Genomic DNA, 27,164 nt, shown 5'->3' on the forward strand with positions numbered 1-27,164 from the left:
GCTTCATTACGGTGTCTTTTGGAGGGACTTTTGGAGGGACGGACTGCTTCATTACAGTGTCTGGTGGAGGGTATGAGGACTGCTTCATTACGGTGTCTGGTGGAGGGACCGGACTGCTTCATTACGGTGTCTGGTGGAGGGTATGAGGACTGCTTCATTACGGTGTCTGGTGGAGGGTATGAGGACTGCTTCATTACGGTGTCTGGTGGAGGGTATGAGGACTGCTTCATTACGGTGTCTGGTGGAGGTATGAGGACTGCTTCATTACGGTGTCTGGTGGAGGGTATGAGGACTGCTTCATTACGGTGTCTGGTGGAGGGTATGAGGACTGCTTCATTACGGTGTCTGGTGGAGGGTATGAGGACTGCTTCATTACGGTGTCTGGTGGAGGGTATGAGGACTGCTTCATTACGGTGTCTGGTGGAGGGTATGAGGACTGCTTCATTACGGTGTCTGGTGGAGGGTATGAGGACTGCTTCATTACGGTGTCTGGTGGAGGGACTGGACTGCTTCATTACGGTGTCTGGTGGAGGGACCGGACTGCTTCATTACGGTGTCTGATGGAGGGTATGAGGACTGCTTCATTACGGTGTCTGGTGGAGGGTATGAGGACTCCCTTAAAAGAGAAAAACAATCAGACCGGGCCAAAATATATTTTCTTTTAAGGATATTCTCTGGTACTTTTGTATACTTTTTAGCCAGTAGTTCTGAAAGTTGCGCCCACGAGCCAAAAAGTGCTCCCCGAAAATGGCGTACTACGTCACCTGAAGATATGTGCACACTGTGTGTGTGTGTGCGTCTTGCTAGCTGTCACTCAAATGGGGATGGGCTGAAGCTCATTGGTTGAAACTCTAATTGCTAGGGTGCTGGCCCACACGGGGGTAAATGTAGGTCAAATGGTGCTGCACAGCTTCCAGAAAACTGTCGCTTTCAAACTAGGGATTTTGTGGTACATTGAGAGTAATTCTGCTCATAGATTATGCATGTAGAACTAAAATTGACACATCCAGACCAAAGTTGGAGGTTTAAAAAAAAAAATGCTTGTTAGGGGTCAAAGTACCAGAGCATGTCTTTAAACCACTCTAGGATGATCATTTAAATCCAGGGGCGCAACTTTCACTGGCAGCGGTGTGCTTTAGGACCATGCGGACGCCTCCGAGCGGTCGGGTCGGCTGTTTGGAGTGTTTTATCCGACTGGATAAAGAAAATCATAATAATTTGTCCCCTCCCCCACTTCTAAAACCAAACTTGCGCCCCTGTTTGAATTCACCTATTCAATCGAGCCTGATCAAATACTTGAACGGTTTCCCTGGATACCCCCGCTTGTCGGAGAACTTTGAGATGCGGAGGATGTTGATGACGAAGAAGCCCTTGAGTGTGGAGTGGTTGGCTTTGGCTCCGTCTTCGGCTCCTTGAATAGGGGTGAGTGTACAGACAGAATTCATTTCTAGACATTGAGTGTGTTCGTCTCTGTATTTATGTATTCATGCTGTACTGAATAACTGTGTGTGTGTGTGTGTGTGTGTGTGTGTGTGTGTGTGTGTGTGTGTACCTCTGGTGTATCAGTAGCAGACACACAACTCTCTAAGGCAGCGCCTTCTTTTTTGTGGACAGATGGACCTGCGGTAGAGTTCATCTCATGCTCCAGGGATGTGTTGGCCTTTGTTAGACGAAGAACATGTAAACCATGAAAATGTATCCAACATCCTCAGTGTGGTAGTGAATGACTATATCAGTGTATATCGTACAAGAACACACACCATCAGTGTACAAAACATTATGAACACCTGCTCTTTCCATGACATAAGCCATGTTCACATTGGCATATCCGATTCCAATCTGTTCATTTTCCTGCATTCTGAACAGCCAAAAAGCACATGGAATTGGATATTTCATGCCACATTTGTAGGTGGTTTGAAGTCGGATACAAATCTGATTCCTGGCCATGTGACTTGTGTCTGAACGGTCAAATCTGATTTATTTGCTAGAAAGCTAAACAGCTAACTAACTAGCTAGTTGTGGCTAGCCAAAAAGGACTCGTTTTGAAAGTTGTATCTTATCGTTTGAGGCGTTATAAGTGTTCTTACACTATGATTTGAAACATTCAAAGCAACTGGGAAACGTCCATGTTGTCACCTTAGCTTGCTACATACAGTGGGGCAAAAAAGTATTTAGTCAGCCACCAATTGTGCAAGTTCTCCCACTTAAAAAGATGAGAGAGGCCTGTAATTTTCATCATAGGTACACTTCAACTATGACAGTCAAAATGAGAAAAAATCCAGAAAATCACATTATAGGATTTTTTGAATTTATTTGCAAATTATGGTGGAAAATAAGTATTTGGTCACGTACAAACAAGCAAGATTTCTGGCTCTCACAGACCTGTAACTTCTTCTTTAAGAGGCTCCTCTGTCCTCCACTCGTTACCTGTATTAATGGCACCTGTTTGAACTTGTTATCAGTATAAAAGACATCTGTCCACAACCTCAAACAGTCACACTCCAAACTCCACTATGGCCAACACCAAAGAGCTGTCAAAGGACACCAGAAACAAAATTGTAGACCTGCACCAGGCTGGGAAGACTGAATCTGAAATAGGTAAGCAGCTTGGTTTGAAGAAATCAACTGTAGGAGCAATTATTAGGAAATGGAAGACATACAAGACCACTGATAATCTCCCTCGATCTGGGGCTCCACGCAAGATCTCACCCCGTGGGGTCAAAATGATCACAAGAACGGTGAGCAAAAATCCCAGAACCACACAGGGGGACCTAGAGAATGACCTGCAGAGAGCTGGGACCAAAGTAACAAAGCCTACCATCAGTAACACACTACGCCGCCAGGGACTCAAATCCTGCAGTGCCAGACGTGTCCCCCTGCTTAAGCCAGTACATGTCCAGGCCCGTCTGAAGTTTGCTAGAGAGCATTTGGATGATCCAGAAGAAGATTGGGAGAATGTCATATGGTCAGATGAAACCAAAATATAACTTTTTGGTAAAAACTCAACTCATCGTGTTTGGAGGACAAAGAATGCTGAGTTGCATCCAAAGAACACCATACTTACTGTGAAGCATGGGGGTGGAAACATCATGCTTTGTGGTTTTTCTGCAAAGGGACCAGTACGACTGATCCGTGTAAAGGAAAGAATGAATGGGGCCATGTATCGTGAGATTTTGAGTGAAAACCTCCTTCCATCAGCAAGGGCATTGAAGATGAAACTTGGCTGGGTCTTTCAGCATGACAATGATCCCAAACACACTGACCGGGCAACGAAGGAGTGGCTTCGTAAGAAGCATTTCAAGGTCCTGGAGTGGCCTAGCCAGTCTCCAGATCTCAACCCCATAGAAAATATTTGGAGGGAGTTAATAGTCCGTGTTGCCCAGCAACAGCCCCAAAACATCACTGCTCTAGAGGAGATCTGCATGGAGGAATGGGCCAAAATACCAGCAACAGTGTGTGAAAACCTTGTGAAGACTTACAGAAAACGTTTGACCTCTGTCATTGCCAACAAAGGGTATATAACAAAGTGTTGAGATAAACTTTTGTTATTGACCAAATACTTTTTTTCCACCATAATTTGCAAATAAATTCATTCAAAATCCTACAATGTAGTAGTTAGTTGAAGTGTACCTATGATGAAAATTACAGGCCTCTCTCATCTTTTTGAGTGGGAGAACTTGCACAATTGGTGGCTGACTAAATACTTTCTTGCCCCACTGTAACTTCTGAGTGATTGGTCGTGGTGCTCGTGCTTCCTATCAGCCTACACCACTGCGCACATACCCGTTGTTACTATGACAACTAGCGTAGCCTTGTCAGCAAATGACTTCTGTCTGAACACACTTCTGATTTGGTCACTTGTAACTTGTAGCTGTTTAGACCGTCAGTAGTTCAAAACAGATTTGGAACAAAACAAAATGCATTTGAACATTAAGGACTGCGGTGTGAACAAGACTTTTGACTATCCAGGTGAAAGCTATGATCCCTTATTGATCCACTTCGATCAGTGTAGATGAAGAGGAGGAGACCGTTTGAATCATTTTTACCCCTTGAGACATGGATTGTGTATGTGTGCCATTCAGTAGGTGAATGAGAAAGACAAAATATTTAAGCGCCTTTGAACGGGGTATGGTAGTAGGTGTCAGGCGCACCGGTTTGTGTCAAGAACTGCAACGCTGCTGGCTTTTTCACGCTCAACAGTTTCCCGTGTGTTTCTGGAATGGTCCACCACCCAAAGGATATCCAGCCAACTTGACACAACTTTGGGAAGCATTGGAGTCAACTTGGGCCGGCATCCCTGTGGAACGCTTTGGACACCTTGTTGAGTCCATTCCCCAAGACGAATTGAGGCTGTTCTGAGGGCAAAAGGGGGTGCAACTCAATATTAGGAAGGTGTTCCTAATGTTTTGTACACTCAGTGTACACAGTATGATCACTGTTGTCTGTGTCTCTCTCTCTCTCTCTCTCATGCAAGCACGCACGCACACACCTTTTCCTCAGTCTCTAACTACAGACAGACAGGTGAGCCCCAAAGTAGTGAAAGGTATGAGCTATTTTCATAATTGCACTGTACTTAATGAATGAAAGCCTTCTGTACCTGTGGCATTTCTGTATCAAGCGTAGGGCTCCCATCAATGTCAGCCTCTTTGCAGATTGAAGAGCTGGTATTTTCAGGTGAGTTCCTGTCTTTCTCAGTCAATGATTCCAACTTTGTGATTGGACGAAAATCACAATTATCTGAGTGGTTCTATCATGTAACAGCAGACAAAAATGTACATCTAACAGCAGATTGAAATGTACAAAGGTAAATGTAACAGCATATCTCAGTAGGGTAAACATGTTGAGAATGATTTGGCAAATCATGAGCGATGATCCTCAACCAGACAAACCTTGTCTGGGTGTTCTGGGTGAGGAAGGGGATCTTTTGTAGCCTTGGTCAAAATCTAGAGGAGAACAATACAAAGAAGCTCTCGTAGCTTCACACTACCAACCATACATCCTGGATAAACATGTATGATAAACAATCTGCGACTTCTACAAAACCTCATGTCACTCAAGGAATGAGACTATCCCATACAGATACACACCTGATCTTGGCTGTTGTAATGAGGAGGATTTCTCCCAATAAGGTCCTCGTCCTCTACTGTCTCTGCCACTCTCTAAAAGATAAAGACACAACACCACAATGCTAAAGTTTGCTTATCTGTAATCCACACCTCAACACATTACATATAACCCTCATATACATTATTTCAAGGAGAGAAATGGAAAATGGTCCCATTGCACTGGTAAAGGACTAGGGAAGAAAGAACCATTTAAACTTGATTGTAACCCAGAAGGACATTTGGTTATAGGCAGGGGTAATATGATGAAAAAACTTGGAGCACATACAAAAGAGTTAAAAAACAACAATAACCCACAAAGTACACAGAAACATCATTATATGAAGGGGGGGGGCATTAATTATAATTATTATCCAAATCAGGATCATTTGATTCCCTTTCCATACCAGGGCTTTGTGTTTAACATGTTCATGGTGGTGGGTACAAAGGAGTGTTCGTATCTGTTGTATCTGTTGCTGTTTAGTCCTACCTGAGGGTAGGAGCTGGATCTCAGTGTGGAGGGCTTGAAGGGAGAGCTTTGGGTAAGAGGACAATAAAAGAGTGGGGGAGAGAGAAAAGAATGAGGTGTCGGCCTACCTGGTCAACAGGAACATCTACTGCTGTGTTCTCATCCTCCAGCACCTCCTCAGCCCCCTGCACCTCCTCTCTCTTCTTCTGTACAGCTCTAAACACACTGGCCTGGGCTACAACACACACAATCATGAATGCAATATTTCACACTATGGCAAGGGCCACACCAGACCATATGCCAGGGGCCACTCCAGACCATATGCCAGAGGCCACACCAGACCATATGCCAGGGGCCACACCAGACCATATGCCAGGGGCCACACCAGACCATATGCCAGGGGCCACACCAGACCATATGCCAGGGGCCACACCAGACCCACAAGCTGCTTTCTTGTGGCTCCCCTTCTGGTATCTAATTCCTATTAACTTCAGGTCCTCAGTGAGAACAGCAAGTCTGACACTGGCCCCCAGGTAATTGGAGTGTGTGTCTGTGTGCTCCTACCTGGTCCAGTCCTTAGTGGAGGCCTGGGATGGCCTCTGTTCCTCACTCGGACTTTCACTGGTTTGGCGTAGAAGATAGAGCTCTCCTCCTTCACTGGTCTTCTCTGGATGGATGGGAGAGCCGTCTCCCCCACCTCATCCCCAGTGGACTTCACCCTCCGCCCATCCGACTGGGACCACAACACCAGGGTCGTGTTCATTAGGCACCAAATGGAAGAAAACAGACTGAAACCGGGCTGGACTACTTGGACTTGTCCAATAAGAAACTTTATTTTCCACTAAAGTTTTTTGACAGTACCTCTGGAGAGTCCAGGAGAGCAGAGTCACTGTAACTGTCCTCAGGGCCACGTGCTGCCTTCCTGCCCTGAGCAAGACAAAGGGAGACAAGGTGTACCTTTATAACCAAGATCAATTGTCCTACAGACCAAAATAAATATACAAAATATTACACTATGAAGTGTTAGACCTACAGTAGGTGTTAGACAGACAGTAGCTTACCTTATATCTCCTTGACAGTCTTCTATTTCCAGGGTAATTTCTGGAAAATATTATATAGATATCTATATTATATCATATACTATACTATATCATATTATATATTATATTATAACATATAATATATTATATCATATGTATTATATCATATTAAAATATATGATATATTATATTTATAATATTATAGAATTTCATATCATATTCAATGTATAATATAATATTATATCATACTATATGATATTTATGTATGTATTTTATTATATCATACTATATTCCAATATACTATATCATATCATATTTATTATATTATATCATATTATTGTAAAATATATCATATTATATTATATCATACTATATTCTAATATATTATATCATATAATATATCATATTATATTAAAATATATGATATTATATTATATCAGATTATATCATATTATATTATATCATACATTATTTATTATACTATATCATATTATATTAAATTATATTATATTATTATTATTATATTATTATTATATTGATTATATCATATTATATTCTAATATATTATATCATAATATTTATTATACTATATTATATTATATCAAAAAATTATATTATATCATATGTATTTTTTTATATCATATTATATTATATATCATGCTATATTCTAATATTATATCATATATATCAAAATATATATATATATTATATCAAAATATATGATATTATATTAATTATATTATTTCATATTATATTTATTATATCATATTATAGCATAATGTATTTAATATATTATATCATATTATATGTATTATGTAATATTGTATCATATTATATTAAAATATATGATATTATATGATATTTATTATATTATATAATTTCATATTATATTCATTATGTTTATTATAATATATTATATTTATTTTACCTTTATTTTAGCAGGGAGTCCCATTGAGACCAATATATCTTTAGAATATAATACCCACACAGTCTTACATTTGACCTTTTAGTCATTTACCAGACACTCTTATCCAGAGCGACATACAGTTAGTGCATTGATCTTAAGATAGCTAGGTGGGACAACCACATATCTTAGTCATAGTAAGTAAATTGTTCTTCACTAAAGTAGCTATCAGCAAAGTCAGAGATAGTAAGGGGGGGGGGGGAGTCAAGTGAGTTCATAAAAGTATTTTCTGTCTTGGCTGCCTAAAAGCTGTTTGTTCTATTTTCATATTATCTAACAATGTCTGTACTAGGATAACTCCATCCATACCTCTCAGAGGCTTTAGGAACCAACAGTTCCACGTAGGGAAGCTTCTTGAACCTCTCTGCTCCCACAGCCACATAGAACTGGCCACTCACCAGCTCGTCTGCACTGGACACAGTTACTCCCTCTAGAGTGCACAACCTGAGGGGTCACAGGGTCAGGGGTCACTAATGGGGTCAGAGAGACTGTCATCTGTGTACCTGAGGGGTCATTGGGCTGCCATTAATAGGTCAAACATGCTGTGTGAGGGTGTGTGTGTGTACGAATCTGACCTGCGCACTGCTCCAGTGCGTAAACTGGCCTTCTCTGTGACTAGACTGAGGATCTGATCCAGGTCGTGCTGCCAGGTCCTGGGAATTATGAAACGGAATGGCGAGCAGCGAAGATCTTCGTTGCGGAAAACACTGTAAAGGAACAAGCGTAGTGTGTTTCTATGTGTGTAGTATTTGAGATGATGAATGGGAGTGTGTTAACAGGGAATCTTACTGTATGATACAGGGTAGAGGAATATACTTTCTCCATTTTGCTGACACATTCGGTCTGTGAAGTAATCTTGCCTAGGAAAGAAAGACATGACATTACAAAATAATACTGCACTGTAGTTTTAGATAGATTTGTCGGTCAGAAAAAAATACAAGAAAGAAATTCTTCTTCTTCTTCTGATCAGTGAATACCAAATTAAACATTGATATCAAGTGTGCCATTTGATATAATTTACCAAAACAAAGTAAATACCAATTGTATTAATTTCAGAACAGAACATCCAGAACATCACAATAAGCGGTTATGATCTATTATTATGATTATTATTATTATAGCTTGTCAGTCAGAGGGCTGTGTCCAGGGCAACACACATCATCATCTTGGCCAAAAACATACTGTATCTAAAAAGACAGACTGAGTGCTCCACTTCATTGAATACCTAAACTTTATATAGCCACTCTGTCCACAAAACTTCCCCTGACCTTTCTATTACATCCAGGGTCTATGAAGTCAAGCCCTATTAACTCAAGCCCTATTAAGTCAAGCCCTATGAAGTCAGGCCCTATTAAGTCAGGCCCTATTAACTCAGGCCCTATTAAGTCAAGCCCTATTAAGTCAGGCCCTATTAAGTCAAGCCCTATTAAGTCAAGCCCTATAAACTCAAGCCCTATAAACTCAAGCCCTATAAAGTCAAGCCCTATGAAGTCAAGCCCTATTAAGTCAAGCCCTATTAAGTCAAGCAATATGAAGTCAAACAATATTAAGTCAAGCCCTATAAAGTCAAGCCCTATTAAGTCAAGGCATATTAAGTCAAGCAATATGAAGTCAAGCAATATTAAGTCAAGCCCTATTAAGTCAAGCCCTATTAAGTCAAGCCATATTAAGTCAAGCAATATGAAGTCAAACAATATTAAGTCAAGCCCTATAAAGTCAAGCCCTATTAAGTCAAGCCCTATTAAGTCAATCCCTATTAATTCAAGCCCTATTAAGTCAAGCAATATGAAGTCAAGCCCTATTAAGTCAAGCCCTATTAAGTCAAGCAATATGAAGTAAAGCCCTATAAAGTCAAGCCCTATAAAGTCAAGCCCTATAAAGTCAAGCAATATGAAGTCAAGCCCTATTAAGTAAAGCCCTATTAAGTCAAGCAATATGAAGTCAAGTCCTATTAAGTCAAGCCCTATGAAGTCAAGCAATATGAAGTCAGGCCCTATGAAGTCAGGCCCTATGAAGTCAGGCCCTATAAAGTCAAGCAATATGAAGTCAAGCCCTATTAAGTCAAGCCCTATAAAGTCAAGCAATATGAAGTCAAGCAATATGAAGTCAATCAATATGAAGTAAAGCCCTATTAAGTCAAGCAATATGAAGTCAAGCAATATGAAGTCAAGCCCTATTAAGTCAAGCCCTATTAAGTTAAGCCCTATTAAGTCAAGCAATATGAAGTCAAGCCCTATGAAGTCAGGCCCTATGAAGTCAGGCCCTATGAAGTCAGGCCCTATTAAGTCAAGCCCTATGAAGTCAAGCCCTATTAAGTAAATCCCTATTAAGTCAAGCAATATGAAGTAAAGCCCTATTAAGTCAAGCAATATGAAGTCAAGCCCTATTAAGTAAAGCCCTATTAAGTTAAGCCCTATAAAAAAAACTCAAGCCCTATAAAGTCAAGCAATATGAAGTCAAGCCCTATTAAGTAAAGCCCTATTAAGTCAAGCAATATGAAGTAAAGCCCTATTAAGTCAAGCAATATGAAGTCAAGCCCTATTAAGTAAAGCCCTATTAAGTCAAGCCCTATTAAGTTAAGCCCTATAAAAAAACTCAAGCCCTATAAAGTCAAGCAATATGAAGTCAAGCCCTATTAAGTAAAGCCCTATTAAGTCAAGCAATATGAAGTAAAGCCCTATTAAGTCAAGCAATATGAAGTCAAGCCCTATGAAGTCAGGCCCTATGAAGTCAAGCCCTATGAAGTCAGGCCCTATTAAGTCAAGCAATATGAAGTCAAGCCCTATTAAGTCAAGCAATATGAAGTAAAGCCCTATTAAGTCAAGCAATATGAAGTCAAGCCCTATTAAGTAAAGCCCTATTAAGTTAAGCCCTATAAAAAAAACTCAAGCCCTATAAAGTCAAGCAATATGAAGTCAAGCCCTATTAAGTAAAGCCCTATTAAGTCAAGCAATATGAAGTAAAGCCCTATTAAGTCAAGCAATATGAAGTCAAGCCCTATGAAGTCAGGCCCTATGAAGTCAAGCCCTATGAAGTCAGGCCCTATTAAGTCAAGCAATATGAAGTCAAGCCCTATTAAGTCAAGCCATATCAAGTAAAGCCCTATTAAGTCAAGCCCTATAAAAAAAACTCAAGCCCTATAAAGTCAAGCAATATGAAGTCAAGCCCTATTAAGTAAAGCCCTATTAAGTCAAGCAATATGAAGTAAAGCCCTATTAAGTCAAGCAATATGAAGTCAAGCCCTATTAAGTAAAGCCCTATTAAGTTAAGCCCTATTAAGTTAAGCCCTATAAAAAAACTCAAGCCCTATTAAGTCAAGCAATATGAAGTCAAGCCCTATGAAGTCAGGCCCTATGAAGTCAGGCCCTATGAAGTCAGGCCCTATGAAGTCAAGCCCTATGAAGTCAGGCCCTATGAAGTCAAGCCCTATGAAGTCAGGCCCTATTAAGTAAAGCCCTATTAAGTTAAGCCCTATTAAGTTAAGCCCTATAAAAAACTCAAGCCCTATGAAGTCAGGCCCTATGAAGTCAGGCCCTATGAAGTCAGGCCCTATGAAGTCAAGCCCTATGAAGTCAAGCCCTATTAAGTCAAGCCCTATTAAGTCAAGCCCTATAAAAAAACTCACGCCCTATTAAGTCAAGCCCTATTAAGTCAAGCCCTATAAAAAAACTCACGCCCTATTAAGTCAAGCCCTATTAAGTCAAGCCCTATAAAAAAAACTCAAGCCCTATAAAGTCAAGCAATATGAAGTCAAGCCCTATTAAGTCAAGCAATATGAAGTAAAGCCCTATTAAGTCAAGCAATATGAAGTCAAGCCCTATTAAGTAAAGCCCTATTAAGTTAAGCCCTATAAAAAAACTCAAGCCCTATTAAGTCAAGCAATATGAAGTCAAGCCCTATGAAGTCAGGCCCTATGAAGTCAGGCCCTATGAAGTCATGCCCTATTAAGTCAAGCCCTATGAAGTCAAGCCCTATGAAGTCAGGCCCTATGAAGTCAGCCCCTATGAAGTCAGGCCCTATGAAGTCAAGCCCTATTAAGTCAAGCCCTATTAAGTCAAGCCCTATAAAAAAAACTCACGCTCTATAAAGTCAAGCCCTATGAAGTCAGGCCCTATTAAGTCAAGCCCTATGAAGTCAAGCCCTATGAATCACTCATTGTGTCTGACCACATAATAACAATAAATCAATACAAAATCCAACCACAGCCAGAAAATTAATGTTTCTTCAATGTTTCCACTTTGAAGAGCCACTATGCAACGTTGTTTTTGTATTTAAACAGAGTGGTAGGCATGGGGCTGGCAGCAAAGGGCTGGGTAGGCTGGGAATCAGGCCTGCCCAGGCTTGTTCAGAGCCCTTATAACACAGGATGGGGCCACTGTATGACTTAGTTCTCTAAACAGAGTTACCAAGCTAACAATTCTAGTGAGAGAGAATGTTTTTGTATTGTTACCTGTAGTGTTCCCCAGATGTTTGACAAAAACCTCCTGAGAACCAATTGAGCATGTTTTGACATCAGATACATCTCAGCTCTGTTATAAGCACACCCAAGAAAAGGAAGAAGAACGTGCACAGGTAGCCTACTTTTTGTGATTTGTTTGACAATTGGATGAAAATAACATGACTGGTTCTGTTCATGCCACATTAAAAGGTAATACATTTTTCCTGTTTAAATGACGTCTTTATTATTAGGCCTATATTTTTTTGCACAAGCAAGTGTGTGTACTGGACAGAGACCCCCCACCTCCCCCCCACACACATTCTGGGTAAGTTCAAATCAGATTTTATTGGTCACATACACATGGTTAGCAGATGTTATATTGAGTGTAGCGAAGTTCTGTTTGAGGAAATGGTCTCCTGGAAACAGTCCTTTTTTATTTATAAAAAAAATATATATTTCACCTTTATTTAACTAGGCAAGTCAGTTAAAGAACAAGTTCTTATTCATTCCTTGCACCTCACTGACACATTCCTATGAAAACTTTAGGTAATGACCCAATGAGACTCTCAAGCATGAAACACACCAAGAACCTCGCTGCCGATAGACTACCGATAGGTACTTATCACAGTGGGAGGCTGCTCCTTCTCTTGCTGGAACAAGGGGTATCTGCTGTGTGCTGACCGATGACGTGGATAAACCCTGGATGACTGACAGTAGGACACTGCATTGAAGTCACCTCACAGACATCTAGGTACTCCTCCTCAATTGTAAAAAAAAAAGATATTGGTCACTAAAGACCCTGGTTCGATCCCAGGCTGTGTCGCAGCACTGTTGACAAAGCATCATCCGGGTTAAGGGAGGGTTTGGCCGGTTGGGATGTCATTGTCCCATTGCACTCGTGCGACCCCTTGTGGTGGGCTGGGCGCATGCACGCTGACTTCGGTCGCCATCTGTAGTGTTTCCTCTGACACATTGGTGCGGCTGGCTTCCGGGTTAGGCAAGCAGTGTGTCAAGAAGCAGTGTGGCTTGGCGGGGTTGTGTTTCGGAGGATGCATAGCTCTCGTCCTTCACCTCTCCTGAGTCGGTACGGGAGTTGCAGCGATCGGACAAGACTGTAACTACCAATTGGATATCATGAAATGTGGGAGAAAAAGAGCCCAAAATGTTTTAGAATAATAATAATTGTTTGAAAGATATAGAAAGGCATTTATTCATGTCTACATTCGTTTTTGACACGTGTAATCTATAACAGACACGCCAATGCATACTTTTAAATTATATATGTATAAACACATTTTCCTTAAAGTGTAATTTTGTTCTTGAAACATTTAATTGAAATACTGTAGAATTCCATTCATTCCTATGGAGGACTGCTCCAACTAGGGAGTGCCAATATGGCCAACCGGTGGCTTCAAAGCCTCTCAATGGCCAAACATAGCTTCAGGGTTTGTATATGTCATTGGTGCCGACTAGGTAGCGTCGATACTTGTCAAATCCCAATGCTCGTCAGTGGCCAAAAACTTGATTTTGAGCCAATCAGACAGCACGAACCCCCACATGGAAGAGACAACAACAAAAAAGTTATAAATAGGATTGTTTCTCGGTACATTCACAGATGTGCCAGTCACACTTCATATGCAATGTAGGCAATATGGGATGGTAGCTAGCAAAGTGCAGAGATGCAATGCACACAACACTAAATACTTCCTCCAAGCTAGCTAACCACTGTAGCTAGTATTGACATTCTAATTAAATTACAATGGATTAGCTAGTTTTCATGAAACGCCTGTCTGTTGTTGTGCTAGCTAGCGAATATGCTAACGTTAGCTAACTAGCTAAATATTTGGATATGGGCTGTCACTGGCAGTATGAGATTATGGAGAGTGAATTAAATTGTTTCTTCGTCATCTTGCTAGGTAGTTATCTAGCTATGGGCATCTGGCTAGTATCAACAAGGGCGTTCTACAAAATAGCAACATTAGAGCAGATAGCTTTGACCTAGACCATAAGCAATACCCACACATATGCATTGCCAAACAGCGCTACTGCCACCTTGTATTGTGGAGTATTTTAACAAGGCTGATTGGCTGATGACTTCCAAGGCCTTGTTAGCGCGTTGGGCCAGTAACCAAAAGGTTGCTGGATTGAATCCCTGAGCTGACAAGGTAAAAATCTGTCATTCTGGCCCTGAACAAGGCAGTTAACCCACTGTTCCCAGGTAGGCCGTCATTGTAAGTAACTGTCTTGCCTAGTTTTAAAAAAAAATCTAGATTTTTTAAATTAAACACAAAAGAGAGAGTTCTGACACTGTACAGAGGTGCTAAGTACTGTCGGCAGTCAAACGCTTAACAATCCTACCGGTGTGTCTGAGTTTTTAAGGAAACGTTCTCTAAAGTTGTGAGTGTTTGTTAGCTGTAAAAATCACGCTGTCTCTGCTAATATACAACACCATATGAGCGCACACCTACAGTACAGGCAGGGCACTCACACAATGGCAAAACGATATCTGTGCCAATTCAAGTGCCACACAATTGCCTTTCTACTATTTCATATGAATGTTGATGGGTTAGTTATGGTGGCCCTTCTGGTCTCAGTCAGACAATGGATGTTCACAGCTTTCCTGCAGTCAAATGACAAATTCGCCCTCTAGTGGCCTCATGGGTGGAATATTATTCCGATTTTTCATAATTTCCAAATTAACACATTTTTTCACCTTTGTTTCTATGTCAAACAGTATTGATATATTTCAGTCAACTGTGATGTATAGTGTAATATTGGGTTGCAAACTCAAAATGTTCTACATTTCAACTATATATCTGATATGGTACAGGTGTCTTCTTTTTTCTAAGCCCATAACCATGTGTGTGAGGTGTATACCTTCGTTTCAAAGTAGATTTGTTTTAAGACTACCAAGAAACACTCCGTGTGACCCTGATTTAGCCCACTGCTGTAAAAGATAGGACTATGATATTGCTCTGAATCACTACACGCTCCACAGCTGAAAATGAAATACATGAATCTCTATCCATCCAGCCAGCCATTTGGGCTGAATACAAAGCAAGCACTTTCCATTGTGTGAATGGCAATTGAGATGCTGCGCTTGAAATGGGTTTATGTGTCCATGATCTCATTAACACAAGATCAATCTTCCTTATATGAATGTATCCGATGATGAACAAGAGATCTATTGAAATGGGCCAAGGATGACACGAGACACTGTAAGACTGAAATACGGTACAGAACATTGATTTGTTATTATTGATGTGTGGTCTACATGCTCTGTGAGTTTGTGTTGGTGCTGAGGACCATTATTTCCAGATGACATGTATCTGAAAATCAATGCTATGCCAATGCTATGCTATTGCTTTGGTCTATCATACTTCGGTCTACCACAGTGTCCTGTATTATGACATGCAAAGCACATCGAAATCCATGTAAACACAATGAATATGAAGTGTGGTCAAATAAATAATAACCAAAGCGCAGTGAGAGAACCTGTTCTCTGTTACAACTGTTACCAGTTCAGATCTACCTGATTTTGAGGGTGTGTGTGTGTCAGCATGACCTACCCCTGATAGGTTAGATTAATGAGTAACGGACTGTACCGCTGACAGAGACAGAAAACCATATTGAAGCTTACCCGAGCTCCTTCTCCCATGGGGACAGGCTGCTTCTTCAGCCCTGTGTTCAAATAACTGCATGAACAAATAAATAGACATGATAAAGGTTCACATGTCATCCTCAGTGAGACACAGCTTAACACATAACTGTATTACCGACTGTATTACTGACTGTATTACCGTATGAATTACTGACTGTGTTACCGACTGTATTACCGTATGAATTACTGTATGAATTACTGACTGTATTACTGTATGAATTACTGACTGTATAACCGACAGTGTTATTGACTATTATTGACTGTATAACCGACTGTATTACTGACTGTATTACCGTATGAATTACTGACTGTATAACCGACGGTGTTATTGACTATTATTGACTGTATAACCGACTGTATTACCGTATGAATTACCGACTGTGTTACCGACTGTATTACCGTATGAATTACTGTATGAATTACTGACTGTATTACCGTATGAATTACTGTATGAATTACTGACTGTATTACCGACTGTATTACCGTATGAATTACTGACTGTATAACCAACGGTGTTATTGACTATTATTGACTGTATAACCGACTGTATTACCGTATGAATTACCGTATGAATTACTAACTATTACTGACTGTATTACTGACTGTATTACTGTATGAATTACTGACTGTATAACCAACGGTGTTATTGACTATTATTGACTGTATAACCGACTGTATTACCGTATGAATTACTGTATGAATTACTGACTGTTACTGACTGTATTACTGTATGAATTACTGACTATTACTGACTGTATAACCGACTGTATTACCGTATGAATTACTGTATGAATTACTGACTGTTACTGACTGTATTACTGTATGAATTACTGACTGTATTACTGACTGTATTACCGACTGTATTACCGTATGAATTACTGTATGAATTACTGACTGTTACTGACTGTATTACTGTATGAATTACTGACTATTACTGACTGTATAACCGACTGTATTACCGTATGAATTACTGACTGTGTTACTGACTGTGTGACTGACTGTATTACCGTATGAATTACTGACTGTATTACTGACTGTATTACCGACTGTATTACCGTATGAATTACTGTATGAATTACTGACTGTTACTGACTGTATTACTGTATGAATTACTGACTATTACTGACTGTATAACCGACTGTATTACCGTATGAATTACTGACTGTGTGACTGACTGTATTACCGTATGAATTACTGACTGTATTACTGACTGTATAACCGACTGCATTACCGACTGTATTACTGACTGTATTACCGACTGTATTATTGACTATTACTGACTGTATAACCGACTGTATTATAGACTGTATTACCGACTGTATAACTGACTGTATAACCGACTGTATCACTGACTGTATAACCGACTGTATTACCGACTTTATTACCGACTTTATTACTGACTGTATTTATATAATGGTTACTATCTACATTTATCTACTGCACACAGCAATAAATATCGAAGAAAATATTTTGACAACATCATATCTAGACATTTACACAAACATACAGTACATGTTAGCCCTATAGGACCATATCTGAACAATTTAAAAGTACCTTAAAGGGAAATTCCACCACTTTTCAACCTCATATTCATTAACTCCATCACTGTACCAGTGTCTATGTAAAAATGGTACGTTTCTATGATATACGGTTAAAAAGTTGAGAAGGTCCTAAAAAATAATGATCTGTGATATGATAGGGTAGGATTAAAAGTAGAAAAAATGTTTTTTTTTTGCCAGTTTCTAACCAGAGGGAGGGTATTTTCTTGCTACTCACATCACCGCGAATCTCAGTGTTTGAAAATCACTGTTTTAAAAATGTTTTACATGTTGATGATGTCATCGCATTTTCACTTAAGTTAGACACTGGCATTGTGCTGGAGATAATGAAACTGTGGAAAAGTGGTGGAAATGCCCTTTAATTGCCCTTTCTAATCTAGACAACTCTACCTGATAGGCTACTCACTCAAGCTTCTTGAACCTCTCGAAGCCTGCGGCCACGTACTGGGCCCCGGTCTGGAGGTCATGCAGCTCCCTGACCCGGTGACCCTGCCGGGGGGTGTACAGGGTCCTCACGGCCAGCGGAGCCTGAATGCAGTGGGTCACGTCATTGAGAAACGCCTCCATGGTGGACACCTGTCGATGGTTGACCACAAACCTCCTGCCAGAGTAGAAGGGGTCCCCGTTCCTGTAGACCATCACACTCTTGACTGGAGGTAAGAGGAGGGTTGTTGACCCACAGGAAGCCATTTTTCCAGATACTGTCTCCCGTCTCTGGTTCCTGTCTGCCGTCTCCGGTCCCTGTCTGCAGTCTCCGGTCCCTGTCTGCCGTCTCCGGTCCCTGTCTGTTCTGGTTACTACCACTACTACTCAAACCTGTTCTAATTAATCTGTTGTGTTCAGGTGGTCTCTCACAGCTCTGGACTGTCACGTTCTCTCTCCTCTCTCTCTCTCCACACACTACTCTCTGGCGGCCGAGAGTATTTCCTGGTAGCCATGGCAGCAGAGCCAGCAATGACTGGCTTTGTGGGCCAAACCATTAGCAGCAACGAACGACAACAAAAGAGGGAGAGCGAGAGACAGAAGATGCAAGTGTTGTAAGCTGAATAAATGATAAAAACCATAAAACTCCTATGCATCATCTTTACATATATTTTTTTAACTATTCGAAAGCCTGTTGAATTCACATATGTAGCCTAATGGCTGCTAGTTCTGTAGTATTAACAGTAAAATCTCAGGGATAACCCTTCTACAATAGAAGTTAATGCTCTGGGAGGGAACAAGAGGGTCTAGGAATACCATTTCCATACATCCATTTCAAACAGTCTCCCTTGACCTTGTATGGACTGTCAGGAAAGCACATGCAGCATTTGTGTTTATTTTGATACCCACATAGACAGGAACAGTATGTTGTATAATATTACTGCACTATTTGAAATGATTGTGTTGAGTGTGTGCTCTCACTGTGAAACATTTGTGTGAATCACCTGGGATAAACTGGTTATGGCAGGGAGTTCCCTTGAATCCTTTCCATAACTTCTTTGAAAACAATGGAGGTCACCATAGTTAAATGCAGTTATACAGACAACAATTATAGTGATGTAGAGGAACATCACATGTACTGTAGCAACAACAGTATTTACGAGTTAAAAAAAACATTAGCAAATTTTGTCAATGGATACTTACAAAAATAATCTTTATTAAATTGATATTTAATTTGACAATGTGTATTTGACAACATACCAACCGTTTGTGCTAAACAAAATGTACCAATTGGATAGCTACATCGGCAACATTTCAAACTAGATGTGGAGTGAGCTTACAGTAAGTTCTTAACTCTATTACACTCACACCTTCTAAACTCGCTACCCCGGCCGTTGAGCTGAGCCCAGCTGCCAATCCGGGCCACAGGCACCCCTGTAATGGGGGTCAGTGTGCTGCTAACAGATTAACTTCCTCCAGTCTCCAACTGCCCCATACCGGGCTCAAATCAGTGATCCTCTGCTTCGAAACACACCTGGCTGCCCTCCTGGACAACTTACTGACCATTTGAGATATACAAAAGCTAGGGGAGAGTGGGGTATGTTGAGACGTTTTTTACATTCAGCATCACTACCTCAAGGGAAATATGTACCAAAGATATCTACATATATTTCAAGATGTCGTGTATCCCTGGAAATATAACAGTTTTGAAAACATAGCTGGTGCAAAAAATGTGGTCTCTTTTACGGGGTAAGTTGAGCAAAGGGACAGGGTAAATTGATATGCCTTGTGGTAAATGGGTGGTGGTGTCCTGTGACAGTGGGTGATGCTGATGGTGAGTCAAAGTTGATTTCATGAAATGGGGGTGTATTGTAAATCTTAAATGCATGCTTACATTCAGATATAGGTCTCTCTGTTCAATATCACTTACCCTTCCAGTTCTTAACCAGTTGTCCGGGACAGGGATGTTGTTTCGCTGTGCCAATTCGTAGGCAGCTGGTCCGCGAGATTCTTCATATGTTTATCAAGCTCAGACTCCATGTCTTCAGATAAGACCTTGTGTTCCTCTGCTACTCTGTAAAAGCCTCTCTTTCACACAGATACATGTTTGTTTTCTTTTTCGTCAATGTCCCTCTTCAGTGTCATTCTGTCTATTTTGACATCCCTTGCTGGTTCTTGAATGGACTTCTTCCCTTTTCTCACTTCCTTGGCTGCTCTCTCTAGAAACTCAAGAGGGGCTAGAACCCTGCTTGTTTTATGTTTATAAACATGGGACATTATGATGTCTGCTCTGTAACAATACACATCTGTAGTTCATATGCATGACACATTGCAAAAATACTATAGATGTTATGCATAAACTGACAAAATGAAATCCTCATTTGTATGGGGTATGGTGGCCATTGTCTCAACTTACCCAAGGACAAACATTTTGACTATATTAGCCCACACAGCTACAAGGATGCACTTTCATGCTAGTTTTAGAACCTCATATTGTAGCTTATAGAGACCCAAACTGATGTACAAAAGTATTTTAAAATGATCTACTTTGGTTTAGATAAAAACATCATGAAACCTATAATTCAATCAATTAATTTGACTTGAAAATCTGTATTTTGGGCCTAAATTACTTACCACTTTTTCCATGTGGTTTCTTCCTTCACAGACTCCATGAAATGATGACCTCTTTCTAAAAATGTGGTTACATGATTAATACTATGTATGGTTTCCTAGAAACAGGGGTGGCTTTGGTTCAACTTACCCCACTCTCCCCTACTAATTGGATATTGGACTAAACTTACTTACATAATTTCAAACAAAGTAAAGGGATTTATCCAAACAGGGAAAATGTTAGTATGATAAAATAATGTCCATTTTAGAGCAAAAGCCTCTCCTTGGTCTTCCTTGGTCTTGCAATTAGGAAATATTCAGTCTCTCTTTCAGTGAGCGTGAGTGAGTGAGAGAGAGAGAGATAGTGAGAATGTGAATTTTTTGGTGAAGATGTGCCATCCTGCTGGTAGAGTACAATAACGTTGGTTAGAGACACCAACTGAGCAGAAATGACTAGCAGAACTCATGGTCTTCGGGAGAAGGGCAAACACTACTTACAAAGTCTTTGAAATGAGGTTTGGGAATAATATTCCCCTTCCAATCTAAATGGTTCACGTCTCCGTCGATATCTCTCACACTGTCTACAAATTTCAAACAGTGAATCTCTTATCTCACCAAATATTCACGAGTGTGTGCCTGTGGGATCAGGTAATCACTGAAACACTTAAATACAGAACCAGGTGTGATACAACTTGTCATTAATGAGGCAATTGAGGGGAAAACAGAAACCTTGAATCAGAAACCTTGCATTGCAGGAACATTAGCTAACTACCTGCTGTGCCATGACGGTTCAGAGGCCGTAGTACAGTCATACAGGGTGGTCACCTCCCTCACAAACCCCAATACAAATGGGAATGCTTCCATCCAAAAAAAGAATGCTGGGAAAATAACCGCTGTAACGTTAGAGGGGAACAGGTCTTGAACCTGCAACTCGGTTGTTCCAGTATCATGTTGTGCACGTCTGTGCCATTAATGATCCAGACCATTTAGGCAGAGCATTCAGAGCATTCATTCATAACAGGTTTGCTGCCTACAACATTGTAACGTCATTTAGCTTAAACACAATTAGCTAGGTGTAGGGTGTCCAATCAAAAACGCATCTTTTGACCAATGGATAATTGGTCAATGGTTCAAACCTCATGTCTCTATCATAATCCATTCAAAGGTTCTTGGAGTTTTTACATTTGTAGGAGGCCAGAATTAGGGTGACTAAAACAATGGAGGCCAGAATTAGGGTGACTAAAACAATAGAGGCCAGAATTAGGGTGACTAAAACAATAGAGGCCAGGGGAAAAAAACGTGTTCAAAAATCTGAAAAATTGCATCTGTGAACTAGGCTGGATTCTGTATAAGAACTAACGATACTGGCTACCTGACAGGCTCACTTTCCCGATGAACTTGTCTTCTTGAATCCGCAGGACAAAAAACAATTTAGAGGTAAGATGGATATCGATTGAGACATAACATGTAGTATTTTCATATTTTAGTATACACTAAAATATTAATTAGAAATGACTTTTTTTTTTTAACGATTTCTCACAAAAACAGTACATCTCTATGAAATATCATTGGAGCAATGAGCTCATACCAGCCTTTCATTTTCAAAGCCTTTTATACCGAACACAAATATAAAACACAACATGTAAAGTGTTGGTCCCATGTTTCATGAGCTGAAATAAAAGATCCCAGGAATTTTCCATATGCACAAAAAGCTTATTTCTCTCAAATGTTGGGCACAAATTTGTTTTATTGTTCTATTAGTGAGCATTTCTCCTTTGTCAAGATAATCCATCCACCTGACTGGTGTGGCATATCAAGAAGCCGATTAAACAGCATGATCATTACACAGGCGCACCTTGTGCTGGGTACAATAAAAGGCCACTCTAAAATCTTCAGTTTTGTCACACTACACAATTCCACAGTTGTTTCAAGTTTTGAGGGAGCATGCAATTGGCATGCTGACTGCAGGAATCTCCACCAGAGCTGTTGCCAGATAATGTAATGTTAATTTCTTTACCACATAAGATGTTCTTTACCAATATCGGTTTAGAGAATTTGGCAATACGTCCAACCAGCCTCACAACCGCAGACCACGTGTATGGAGTCTTATAGGCGAGCAGTTTGCTGATATCAACGTTGTGAACACAGTGCCCCATGGTGGCTGTGGGATTAAGATATGGTTAGGCATAAGATACGGACAAACGAACACAATTGCATTTTATTGAAGGCAATTTGAATGCAGAGATACCGTGATGAGATCCCGAGGCCCATTGTCATGCCATTCATCCGCCTCCACCACCTCATATTTCAGCATGATAATGCATGGCCCCATGTCGCAACGATCTGTACCTAATCCTGAAAATGTCCCAGTTCTTCCATGGCCTGCATACTCACCAAACATGTCACCAATTGAGCATGTTTGGGATGCTTTGGATCGACGTGTACGACAGCGTGCTCCAGTTCCCGCCAATATCTAGCAAATTCGCACAGCCATTGAAGAGGAGTGGGACAACATTCCGCAGGCCACAAATAACAGCCTGATCAACTCTATGTGAAGGAGATGTGTCGTGCTGCATGATGCAAATGGTGGTCACACCAGATACGGACTGGTTTTCTGATCCACGCCCCTACTTTTTTTCCCTTTTTTTTTCTGACCAACAGATGCATATTTGTATTCCCAGTCATGTGAAATACATAGATTAGGGCCTAATGAGTTTATTTAAATTGATTTCCTTATATGAACTGTAACTCAGTAAAATCTTTGAAATCGTTGCAAATTTCATATATATTTTTGTTCCTAATTCAGCTCATGTCATGATTCTAATTGTATTTTTTGCGACACATGTAAACAACTTTGAAGACAATGACCACAAAATGTAAAATACTCAAAAGTTTGGAGAAACCTACAGAGCTCGGTGCTTAAAAGAGTATGTTGATCCACCGTGTGTCAAACTAGGTAACATAATAAAAGAATCCCCATCAAAATCCGTCAGTTTAAGATAGAGATATCTGCATGTCGGCCTTCCGCTACTTTTATGTTGGCCGTCCGCATCTGCGTGAAAGTGGCAGAGCTACAGTGCTGTTTGTCAGAGGAGGAGACATCTCGAGAATCGGTTTTCTCACGAAAACGCCAGTTTTGCTCTGCTACCCCCGTTGGACTCATCTTTAGTTTATACCTCCAATGTGCCAACTTCTGTCTGTGGTGCCTGAACCGTTTGGGCTACAAACTAATATGACCCCACTACTCTCACGAACATGATGGTGTTCTCCGTTTTGCTCTATGACAATCACAAGTGTCATACCAGGAATAAAAAAATGATGGAAGTACAGAGGTAGTTTTGTAACAACAAAACATTTTTGTTAAATATGTGTCCAAAAAACAAAATTATTTCCTGAGCTTTCTTATCTCCTAGATATAGGACAAAGACTTCAAAACCTTACTCCTTATGATTTTGGGGGGGGCTGTCTGTTTTGCCATTAAATTAATGTTTTTCAATTAGTTTCTATGAGCTATAGTACTACAGTCCAAATGTAATACTTTAAAATGTGATACCTACAGGGGTCCTAAAATTCAAAATCAAATAGCTAAATGATCCATGGTACTATATGACCATCATAAAACAATTCCATATGCAGTGTTAGAGAAAAACGCCTCTGAACGATTAAGAACATGAATAATCATATTTGTCTTGGTAAAATGTATTTTATAACACAAGGAAGTTACATTTCATCATCAAAGTGCGTTTTAACCCTTTGAGCAGTGGGTGGACACCACCCCCTCCCCCTCCCCACACAGTCCCTGCTGGCAATGCTAACTAACAACAGTAGCTTTGAAGCTGCTTAACAGCAATATGCACAGCAAGACAACACATACGATAAGCAGAGGAGGAACAACACTTTTGGAAACGTTGTGATTTACCTAGCTAGCTGCTTTTACATGAAAACGTGTGAACGTCAACATTTGTGGGAGTTTAACCAACTTTTTATTTATTTTACAGTGTCCCAGCCCACATGAACTAAAAAACAAAAGTCCCCAGTGAAATTTGTAAAAAAACTTTTTTTTAAACTATTAAAAGTTGGAAATGCGTCTGTATTAGCAAGATATGAAAACCGAAATGTTTTTTCATAAACTATTTAAAGCCATTATTAGGCTTACCTGCGACCCCGGAAGTACTTATTTATATATTTAATTGTTTACCATTTTCGTTATGACACCACACGTGAAAATGACTGCTACAAACCAAATGACTTGCGGTGCATCAGTACCGCAAAAGGTTGGTCAATAATGAATAATGTAAGTTTGTTGGGCTGGCGAAAAACAACCTCAAACCGAAGCGCAGCATTCACAGGCTAGAGTCGGAAGGTGAATGACATAACTTTGCCACCCCCTATGCGCCGTAACTCTCAGCGGGGTGAATTTGGTCAAGGCTCCACAACTGACAGTGAGCTGAGACATATTGAGGAGGAAGCTGCTGCTGATGAAGATCATTATGTTTTAATGGTAGTTACTGTTTACGAGGCTGATAAGTTAGCTATGGACAACAACATATACCAAATATTGAGAACACTAATAGCCTCACAGGGACAACCTCAAGTAGAACAACATATTACAATGACTTCCCAAGCCTTGACAGCTCATCAGCAAAGGTAACATATCATACTAATTTGAGTGTCCCGAATTTACATTTGCTATGTTATGTCTAGTCTATAAAACCAGGCTGAGTTGACAGGTAAATTGCAACACATGTATCTTAAGTGTTTGAACAGGGCCGAGGTAAGGATATAAGACATGTTTGAACAGGGTCTTCTCTGACATTTCCATTCCTTGTCCACCACGGAGCGCTCAGTCACTGCAGAGGCGGGCACTATGGAGGTCCAGGCACATCTTCTTCTTCACTCCTCAGGTGTTGGTGAACGACCTGTCTCGAGACACCTGCCCCACGCTGCTGGTCAGGTGTGTGGAGATTGACGAGGCTAGGGAATCACGCCTATTGCCAGGTATCTATCCTAGCACCAGTGGAGGCTGATGGGAGGAGCTATAGGAGGACGAGCTCATTGTAATGGCTGGAATGGAACGAAGTCAAACATGTTGTTTCCATGAATTCCAATTCTGCCTTTACAATGAGCCCATACTCGTATAGCTTCTCCCATCAGCCTCCACTGCTATGGTCTTATATATTTTTCCTGGTTCTTTGCAGAATGTTGACCCGGAGTCATACAAAATTGTGTGTTTCTCTAACTCCAACGATTAATCCACGGATAAAAGGGGAAACCTAGTTAGTTTTTAGTTATCTTTGATGAATCTCTCCTGGGTTTGTATGCTCGTATTAAAGGAACCCTGCATTAAAGGAGTGGCCTCCCTTTTGACCCTGGGACATGATTTGTTTTGGTATGCCTCCATCTTGTGGCTGAGATTTGTCATTGCAGGATTTTCTTTTTTTTTCTTCGCTTCTTGGAAGTACATTTTCCTTCTGTGTGACATGACTTAATTCATTATAATTCATTCTAAAGATATAACAAAAATCTACATCCCAGGGTGCACTGGACACTCTTACTGACAGTTGTGGCTGCTTGCCCTTTGTGCTGTTGTCTGTGCCCTATAATGTTTGTACCATGTTTTGTGCTGCTGCCATGTTGTGTTGCTACCATGTTGTTGTCATGTGTTGCTACCATGTTGTTGTCATGTGTTGCTACCATGTTGTTGTCATGTGTTGCTGCCTTGCTATGTCGTTGTCTTAGGTCTCTCTTTATGTAGTGCTGTGGTGTGTTTTGTCATATATATTTTTTATCCCAGCCCCCGTCCCTGCAAGAGGCCTTTTAGTAGGCCGTCATTGTAAATAAGAATTTGTTCTTAACTGACTTGCCTAGTTAAATAAATTAAAACAATTGCTTGTCAGTGCAAATGAGTTCACGGTGCGCTGAAGTGTTCACTCATTAGAGACTAATCCCAGGAGTGGAGGCCTCTGTACTGTAGCACCCATCTCACTATTCTGTCTCAAATGGCTGGAGTAGTAGAATGCTTTGGCTTGAGAGCAAAGGCCCAATCCAGCAACTACAAGTGTCCTATAAAATCTGCCACGTGGAGAACTTGGATGGATTCACGGAATCCAGACATTAAAACATAATTCAACAATATTCAAAATTGTCTTGAAATCAACTAAATCTATTGAATAGTGTATTAATTTGTCCAAGATTTATCATAAGACATTAACAAAATGCATCAGTGATTCATATTGCCCGTGTTTGGGAGTTTTGTGTAGCAGTTAGCGATAATGCTAATCGTCTTCTGGTAGGTGGAAAGGTTTTTCTCGGTTAAATGCTAACTACAAGCATAGCCTACCTGGCAGAATGATGATCATGATTATTTGTAACAATCAATACATCAATCAATGATATCATGATTATTTGCATAAATTCAGTGACGATTTGTTTAGTAAGCTCTGCAATCACGTTTGCTACAGAAACACCACTAACCAAACAAGTGTTTGACTGGTGCACAGTTTAATTAAAGGGTATCTACAACCAAATATTACAATGTTTGATTTTACCCAGACCTCAAAAGTGGTCTCCCGATGTGGTTTAAGCATTTTAGACTTAGAATGTCCAATTTGGTTGTTTTTATGTTAAAAAAAAGGGGGGTGGTTTCAAGTAAAACCTTAAACTAAAATGGAGAAGATGTTATCCGGCTATAAACTACTCCTCAACCACTGTCAACAGCCATCAAGCCACTGGAGCTGAAGTGACTGGTTGCTAGGGGAATCGGAGAAATTAATTCTCAGCCAGGAGGAGACTGGACCCTTGTGGTGCTGCTGAATAACAGGCCCTAGTTAGTGCACCAACTCTAGTCTGAAGTGCTGCATTTCTTAACACCCTGACCAAACTGGCCACGCAGTTGTAT

At 40.4% G+C, this 27,164-nt stretch overlaps 1 protein-coding gene and 1 long non-coding RNA gene across 2 annotated transcripts; one reads left to right on the forward strand and one right to left on the reverse strand.

Annotated features, from left to right (window-relative positions):
• Window positions 1-280: 280 nt before the first annotated feature.
• Window positions 281-18,153, reverse strand: dcdc2b (doublecortin domain containing 2B). The gene is made up of 15 exons (XM_042330191.1): window positions 17,640-18,153; window positions 15,654-15,708; window positions 8,365-8,435; window positions 8,151-8,282; window positions 7,885-8,019; window positions 6,633-6,672; window positions 6,433-6,498; window positions 6,136-6,304; window positions 5,700-5,806; window positions 5,088-5,159; window positions 4,890-4,943; window positions 4,598-4,708; window positions 1,553-1,660; window positions 1,271-1,411; window positions 281-616 (listed from the first exon to the last, which is right to left on the reverse strand). Exons 1-14 carry the CDS (start codon window positions 17,921-17,923, stop codon window positions 1,289-1,291), a joined length of 1,527 nt encoding a protein of 508 aa, XP_042186125.1. The 5' UTR covers window positions 17,924-18,153; the 3' UTR covers window positions 281-616; window positions 1,271-1,288.
• Window positions 18,154-24,445: 6,292 nt separating this feature from the next.
• On the forward strand, window positions 24,446-25,883 carry LOC112262350. Its single transcript, XR_002955341.2, has 3 exons — window positions 24,446-24,913; window positions 25,068-25,220; window positions 25,465-25,883. It is a non-coding gene; the product is annotated as an uncharacterized LOC112262350 (long non-coding RNA).
• The last annotated feature ends 1,281 nt before the right edge of the window (window positions 25,884-27,164 follow it).

This window comes from Oncorhynchus tshawytscha, linkage group LG11 (assembly GCF_018296145.1).
Source record: "Oncorhynchus tshawytscha isolate Ot180627B linkage group LG11, Otsh_v2.0, whole genome shotgun sequence".
Classification (NCBI taxonomy): domain Eukaryota; kingdom Metazoa; phylum Chordata; class Actinopteri; order Salmoniformes; family Salmonidae; genus Oncorhynchus; species Oncorhynchus tshawytscha.

Coding starts and splice junctions, on each gene's coding strand:
- dcdc2b (XM_042330191.1), bottom strand. CDS start 17,923: ATGGCTTCCTGTGGGTCAACAACCCTCCTCTTACCTCCAGTCAAGAGT. Junction 6,499..6,632: donor GACTGTCAAGGAGATATAAG/GTAAGCTACTGT, acceptor TGTCTTGCTCAG/GGCAGGAAGGCAGCACGTGG. Junction 5,807..6,135: donor TCCACTAAGGACTGGACCAG/GTAGGAGCACAC, acceptor TGTGTGTTGTAG/CCCAGGCCAGTGTGTTTAGA.